This window comes from Camponotus vicinus, unplaced genomic scaffold (genome assembly GCF_025532165.1).
Source record: "Camponotus vicinus isolate PSW18456_S1 unplaced genomic scaffold, iyCamVici1.0 SCAF_5, whole genome shotgun sequence".
In the NCBI taxonomy this organism is placed as follows: Eukaryota; Metazoa; Arthropoda; class Insecta; order Hymenoptera; family Formicidae; genus Camponotus; species Camponotus vicinus.
Window position 1 is genome coordinate 17283313 of NW_028141977.1, and position 8204 is coordinate 17291516.

The 8204-nt window shown below is 34.4% G+C and overlaps 1 protein-coding gene across 6 annotated transcripts in view; it reads left to right on the plus strand.

Annotated features, from left to right (window-relative positions):
- The window catches only part of LOC145972488 (early estrogen-induced gene 1 protein), a 66903-nt gene extending 60362 nt beyond the window's left edge, over nt 1–6541 (plus strand). For all 6 annotated transcript variants that reach the window (XM_083101157.1, XM_083101163.1, XM_083101159.1 and 3 more), the window contains 2 exons: nt 2491–2696; nt 2846–6541. In XM_083101157.1, the coding sequence (XP_082957283.1) occupies nt 2491–2696; nt 2846–2967 (328 nt within the window). In that variant the 3' untranslated portion in view covers nt 2968–6541. The remainder of the gene's footprint in view (nt 1–2490; nt 2697–2845) is intronic.
- The last annotated feature ends 1663 nt before the right edge of the window (nt 6542–8204 follow it).

The following is an 8204-nucleotide window of genomic DNA, read 5'->3' on the forward strand; positions in this document are numbered from 1 at the left end:
TAGTGTTAAGTCTAGCATGATCAACATTTAAATGTGCTTGATTAAAATTGGGCCAACTGTTACCAAATTATTAACATATATGTATATTTATTTATTTTAATAAGAAATATTGAAATGAAATATCTGTGAAGAAAAACACCAGAGATCTCTTGAATAATTTATAGCATTTACTTTCTCCAGTTTCGCACATGTAAGTGTTGTAGTTGTAACTTTAAAACATTCGTATTGTGGACTGTCTATAAAAACGTAATGAGCGAGTTTTTTGTCTTCTGCTGGATTATCGTGTAAAATATTTCGCGTGAAAGAAACCGAAGCAGGACTATTTGTTTTAATCGCGCGTCGGAATGAAAGTGTGATGAAATGAGCCTTGAACTGACCAGTCGGAATTTCCGAGAACGGACGGATCTTAATGAGGCTTAAGTGCTCTCCACGCTTGCTGCGGGCGAGCTCTAATGAACGAAATCTAATTTCTCCGCGTTTAAAACGAGATGATTTACATTTTGTGGAGGAGGAAGTAGTTGGCATCGTTTAACGATGAAAACCTTACGTCAACGGAGCCCATTGTTAAAATGTGCTTACGCTTTCCTTGAAGAGATATCGGTTCTGCCGGGCCTAACATGGTTCGGTAGGGACGATTATTTGTATTAATGTTTTACAACAAGTCTGCGAACTTCTTGCTCGTTACCGTAAGATTTCGAGGAACTTCTGTCTGCATGACTTGTCGCATGTTAGAGACGCACGCACGAGACTCATGCTTGTCGCACATGGAACGCGTAATTCTTCCATAAAAACTAGTTCAATGATACTCTAATGATGCATCACACACGCATCCTTCCAACTTCGTATTTCACAGGAATAATATAATATTTATTGTGAATTCATTCGGACATACCTCACATTTATGTAGATTGTTTCCATTGTGTTGTTTATTTCCATTTGTGCTAAATAATTCCGATGATAGAATTTTTGAAATTAATTTGGAAGCAAACTTTCTTTAAGCTAATTTTTATCCTGTAAAAAAGCAAAAAAAAATAGAACATATCCAGCACATTTGAATTTTATTTTCAAAAATCTAGAAACTAGAAACTAAAATTGTTTCTCAATAAAAATTAAGAAAATATTTTTATATTTTTTTACGTTTCCAATTATAGAGATATTTAATATTGCAAATTAAGAAATTGTAGCAAGTAATTACTCCGTTCATCGAAATAGTTCTTGCCCCTTAATATATGTATATATTTATGAATTATTTTAAATTATGCATTACACATACACATTTAAATTATAATCGATTAAATTAATTAGAGATTAATTTGACAATCGTTGTGTGCTTTTGCTTTTATCTTCGGAGAGCTTTTTCTATAGCAGATCGATAATCTTCTTTTTCTCTTTTCGCTAAGAAAATAATTTTATTACTTTTATCTCGTTCTCTTATTATATCGAGTTAGCACTTAATGCTTTTATGATAATTCTCTCTCTCTCTCTCTCTCTCTCTCTCTCTCTCTCTTCCTTTCTTTCTTTCTACAATCTTTTTATCTCACTTAATTAACGTTCTTTCTTCCGACTTCCGCGTATACTTAATTGTCTTGTCTGACCGTCACCTACGTGAATTGTCTCCCTTATATATAAATTGACTTTGATTGTCCCCTCACTCGACAAAGACGCATTTATCTTTTTGTATGTTTATCGGACACTGATGTTGTACCGTGATGTTTCTCATTCGACCTTATCGAATGAGCACGTTATGTATATGATATGCACACTCGGCGAACATTCACCTCTTTAATCAGACGGATCCGAGCACATTGGCATGGAATCTATCATCTCGTATCAATACTTTGTAATTTTAAGATATGTTTAAACTACGCACGTTTATTTACTAATCGTGTCTTTGACATTTTATATTTATTGCCTGTGTAAATATAATTGTACAATACATTACTAGTAGAAATCAGAACAAAATTGAAGAAACGCGTTAGATTGAAATTTTATATCTTAGAAATATATTTTACTATTTGTGTTATGTATATTCTAAACAAATTTATTCGTCAAATTAAAATTAGGCCCTCGACGAAGAAGAAAGGAACGATCATTCAAACTTTGCCTTCGCACAAGAGATTTAATGGGTTATTTCATTAAGCGTGTAATAAGTATATAATTATAGCTTACTTTTACTCATTGTTACCCGGTAGAATCGCAAAGGAACACATTAATTTTGTTATAGCGGAGATGCAAACTTTTTCCTGAATGTAGAAATCAATTTTTTATGATCCTTGCGAGCAACGAGAGGAAAGTAAAATTAATAGTTAAGAACCGTGTGTTTCCCTTTCAGATTTGTACAGCCTCTCGCGTAGCTTTCTGATTTCACCGAATGTTGGTTTTTATTTCTGCTTTCTATGCCAAAGTGCTCGCGACTTGATATGAAAAAAGATGTCGCGAAGAGAAAATGTGATGATAATTTGTTGGGATAATCGTGATAATTATTCGCAGAAATCCTTCCGGTGGTTCGGGTCTCAGCGAAACTGGATCCCTGGACCGTGCTAAGGCCGCATTGGAACGTAGGAAAAAAGCGGAGGACGGTACTGGTAATCCCATCCTCTGTAGAGTTGAAGTTACCAGGCCGAATCCTGACTCTCTCATCGACGAGCTGCTTAAAGCAACGAATCTGGAGCAGACGGATCTTGAAAGTTCCGAGAGTACGCATTCTCTTTGTCATATTTTTCTGTCATGTCACTACATAAATCGGCCAAAGAATAATACTTATAAAAGACAGAACGAAAATTTCTCGTATTTTTCTTCTACTTCTAAATGTTGCAATTAAATAAAAAAAAATTACGTTTTACAGCAACTGGTCTTCAACTATTTATCGCGAAAGATGGAACGGCTGCACTTGGCAGTCACGAGGTGAAGAGCCAAATGCCTGCCGGCGTGTTCAAGCAGGTAGTGATGGAAGAGAACAACAGGTAACACGAAGCCATGACCACGAGACGGCAATACCCAAGACAAACCAGCGCTACATTCTCGTTGGCCCTGGTGCCGGAGCTCGTTTACGAGGCCTACGAGCCGCGGTAGTTATAAGGGAGAAGACGACAATGTTGACGACGGATAGGAAATCATCGACTCGGAAGAAACAGCCAAACGTTATTATTGCCGGATTATTCTTTTAAAAGATCGTTTAAAATTATTACAAAAGAAAAAAATAAACCAACGAATTTTCACGAATTGAATTGATATCCCTCTGTAGCGGCGATCGTTTTACTAAATTTCATTATATAGATTCGCAGAACCGACATTAACTAATCATCTTGTGATGCGCACGTAAATTGCGCGAAACGTAAATGATAATCGGCAACTTACGAGATATCGTTACATACATGCGTTTCAATATTCAGTCAGTTCGAAAGAAAAACATTTATACAAGAATTATCCAGAATTCCATATGATGAACAAAACTTGCACGCACATCGCCTGCAACGAACGATCCGTAACATCAGTCATGCGTGCGAAGCAGTTAAAGACGATGGCTGTTTGTAATAAACGAGCGAAATAGACACGCGTTTTCGAAACTAACTAACTCAAAGACAAATACATATACATATTTTCTTCCTTTTAAAACGATGCACAATGATCCTCGTCAAGCATGCTTCACACTTGACAGGAGCGTTAGTCAATAAAATTTAACTGAGAGGGAGATAAGTGTAATAAAAGACTATAGTTATAAAAAAAAGAAATAACAGGCTAAACATGGTCAAGGTCCGACGAAACTTTGCAATGGGCAATAACACACATCTATAGGTAAAACTTAAGCGCCAACTTTATTTATCTGTCTATAGCTGTACGACAACGATATCTCGTCACATGTGTAACGTGTGCGATATAAAACTAGAGAGATAAAGAAATATTAAATTGAGAGATATTATCTGTATCGTATGATTACATTTTTATGTGTAAAAGTATTCTCAACAGCAATTTTCAACAATATTAGCCAAACGAAGAATGTCCGGTTGGTTTTATTGATGTTTCTTTCGAGAATTCAAATTTTACAATTTCTGTGTATTAAAAATTTATTTTTGCTTTATAACATATAGTATGTATTTTTATGTTTTATAGTATGTATATCTTTTTTGATTTTTTTGCTGCGCTCTTTTTTCATTGACGAAATTATTGCGTGTAATTAATTAATTAAAACAGTATTCGAGTGATGAGCAAAAAGATGAAGCTAAGTGTGAATTGAAATAAACGAATTAGTCAAAGAGAATAATGTAAATTTATAATTTGTTAGATACTATGCAATGTATATATATTTGTGAAACTACAAAAGTATAGATTTACAATCTCTGTATATGATATATTGCTCTCAAATATTTTTGTTTTGAGAAAATAGGACACAATGTTATCCTTCCTGAGTAGTTTGTGGATTCTAGGTTTCTAAACTCTAAACGATTTTCTTTTGGTGGAAGTATAAACTTGGAGACATTTTTCTGTGTGATGTAAATGTTTCCCGACTGAATATATTTTATGTACATTATTTTATTATTATTGCTCGACGAAGAATGTAGATCTCCGTTTCGTCGAACCTTTTCCAAAGGCCCGTTGAATTTTTCGATTGGCGCGTAACCGGCTCTACCCGGTAGAATATATATAATCTGTATATATAATTGTAGTAACTGTTATGTAGCTAAATCGCTGGTGTTGTATACATGCATTCTCTCCGTACCCGAATAATCTATAAGTGCTACTGTATATTGTGCTGATGTATCAAAAAGTATGAAAAAACACGTGTGTTGTGTGTGTATGTATGTATGTCTGCATGCGTGTATGTTATGTATGTCCCTTTTCGGCGACTTTGTCTTACGAAAAAGAAAGGGTCATTATGAAAAGTGTGTGTCTGATTGGTTTGGCAGACAAGTAAATACTTCCAGCGTCCGCGAAGTCCGTTTCGCAAATTAATCCGAGCGTTTCAGTCCTTGCAGTCTATCGCAGAGATAGAAAGAGAGAGTGAGAGAGAGAATAATGCAAAGGTGAAGTTGTATGCACAAACGTTTTCTTCGGAATGCTCCGAAGTTATTGATCGGTACGGTTTCTCGGTACCGATTTTGAACTTGAACGGGTAGCGAGCGACTTCTTCCCGAGAATTTTCAAATTCCCGTTAATTGCACCAGTCTCGGAGAGACTGTAGATGCAATGATATTTGTCGGGTTATCCGGCAATAGATTCGTGTATCCGATTTTAAATCACATGTTTGATAAAATGAGCAGCCATTACACGCTGTAATGTTGCTGTAATGTTGCTGTTTTTCTTATAGATAGATCGATACGTTCCTTCCCGCTGCTGCGTTTTCTCTTCTTTCTTTTTACGTGTGTACGTTTCTTCTTATAAATAATATCCGAGTGCCGTTCGATATCACTTTCAATTTTATACAATCATGACTATATCATGTCACTCGCGAGTTGCATCGCAAAGGTGACTTCCAATTTTCTACTGCTATGATGGAATCTACTTTAATCTCGTATATTTTATAAAATAACAAACTTTTTTATTGTTAAAAATATGAATGAAAGGACACAATATAATTTTTCTCTATTATCAATATATATCTTTATTATAAATTTATACTTTATTATTTTATTTTCTTTTTTTTTTTTTGTCAATTAATATATCTCATATTTTTTTGTAGACGTAATGATATGATTGAAATTATCAATTCGTTAATTTAAGGTATAGAGTCACTCATTTTTACAATAAAAATTGATTCCACCACTAGTAGTAGCTGCATTATTCATATTCAATCATAATGATTGCGAGTTAAAATCCGAGTTGATCCGCAAGCTTCCTTATGGACGCGCTACTTTTTCATTCGATATATGCCGTATAGAGCCTCTTATTTATAAGATACGCGCAATACTAGGGGTTTATGGTTTCTCCGTGCGCATTGCACTCGCCGATTGACGTTAGTTAATTTATCGATCGGAGTTTCTCTCGCCAAGAGGGATTTCGCGTGCGAATTTCCCTCCTGAGTGAGAGACACTATATTCCTCATTTTTGTACGTCATTACGTTAAGACAAGGAGCATAGGTAAGGCATCTTTCTTTTGATATTGCCATTTTGGTGACACGAAGATTATTGCGACGATGATTACGCGGCCGCAAATAGAATGGAGATGTGCGAAAAATTCGTATCCCGCTCTCGTTTGCCGAAAACTACGATTCGCAGAAATCATTAATCGGAGACCTATCATTTCACTCGCTCGGCAGATATTAATGTTGTGATATTTTACACGATACTGTAATAATAGATACCGTTATTATCTGTATTATTATCGATATATATTGTATTATAACAAAAATAATTTACTTTTATTTTAGAGACGGCCGCATCATACACACACACATACACACACATAAAAGTCAGCGGTTGTGCTTCCGCGAATCGCGTGCGAGGCCGTCTTCCCTGATTTACAATTGTTGATATTTCATCTAATCTTTACTTTGTGAGATGAATACAAAACTTCCATGTGCTGATAATAACATTCTGAAAACTATACTTGTCTCACTTATTGAAGAACCTTCTTCTCTTTCGTATTTGGGTGTATATATAAGATACGTACGTGTAAGAAAAATTACATTAAAAATTTTATGTTACATAAAAAGAAAAACAGATCTTGCGTATCGGCATTTGTTGAATTATTCTATTTTTCATTATCGACACGTGTCGATAAAGTTCAAAGATGAATTTTATTAATAAGCAATTTTATGTATTTACTTTCATTAAATTAAATTTAATATTTATGTTTATCCATACTATGCAAATTACGTAAATAATGAAGCTGCTAATCAAAAGAGAATGTCTCTTTAGGAAAATTGACTGACCTTTTATGTGATTGTATGTATTATCTTAATTTTATAAATGAAGAGTCACGTGTTCATTCGTGCAAATGAAAGATTGATGTTCGAGATTGTACTAATAAAAAAAATTTTAATTAAACGCTTAGTTTGTTCGTAAACCTATAGACTGTATGCTCTTGCAGCAAATGCATGCTCAAATGTCTGTAATTTACAATTCAATTATCGTAAAGAGACGACCCGAAAGAGAGCAACTGTATAACGCGCTTTACGGGGGGGTGAAAGGAGGATACATCTTTCTCTCTCTATTCACTCATAAAGGTGATAATTCGATGCTTGTCGCGTGCCTATGCGCTTAATTTTCTGAGCGGAATAAATTCTTTCGCGTCTGTAATAAATTTCATTTAATTTTTTTTATATATAATATGTATTTCATTTAACATAAAATAGAGATTATAATTAAACAAATTACAGAGAGATGCTTCAAATCGCTATTCTCTTTTTTTTTATACATCTTGCATTTTTCGCGTTCCTGTCGCGCTCATAAACAATTAATAATTAATAAATTTCCCGATAACTATATGATATCAATAATTATTCATTATATATATATAATTTGATTCGTTATTTAAAATGCCCAAACACATGTACATGCTCGAACAATTTATATAATTTCGAAAATTGAAGGGAGAGAGGAGAGAAATTTTATTACGTGATTTTACAATCAAGATCGAATGTTAATTTAAAATATTATAATTTAATTTTAAATTTATGATATTAATATTTGATATTTTTTCTCGCAAAACTCTGCAAACTTATGCTGGTTGGAGAAGACGAAATTCGCTCCATGCTTCCTTGTTGGACGAGCTTACGTATTATTTTTACGCGAACATGCGATCAAACGGAAGAACGACGGCCTACAACCGAAAAAGAGTCATTACACTTTCTCTGCTGTACAGACACAGATGACGTAATACATCCGCTAAAGACACCGGTGCACTCGCGCTATATTATGCGCCGTGTTATGCGAATGCGCTTTCACGATGTAATTTTCGCCGTTCCATTTACACCGGTACGAAAACAGATGCGATTTAATTATCTTAAAGGAGCACGAGCTTGTGCTTGAGGTTTTTGGTGAAAGGCACTCGTTACGAATGGTTAAATTTCACTGAAAAATTCTCGAGCGGTGTATAATGTCTATTATTATTATTATGAGAGACCCTTATTAATTTGACATTACGCACTCATATTGTAAATTTATCATTGATCGTACACTTATACGCACATTTATGCGTCTTTACGTAACACAAATAAATGTTGCGTGCATTTTTTTACCTAATTTCGTCATTACGCACAATTCGT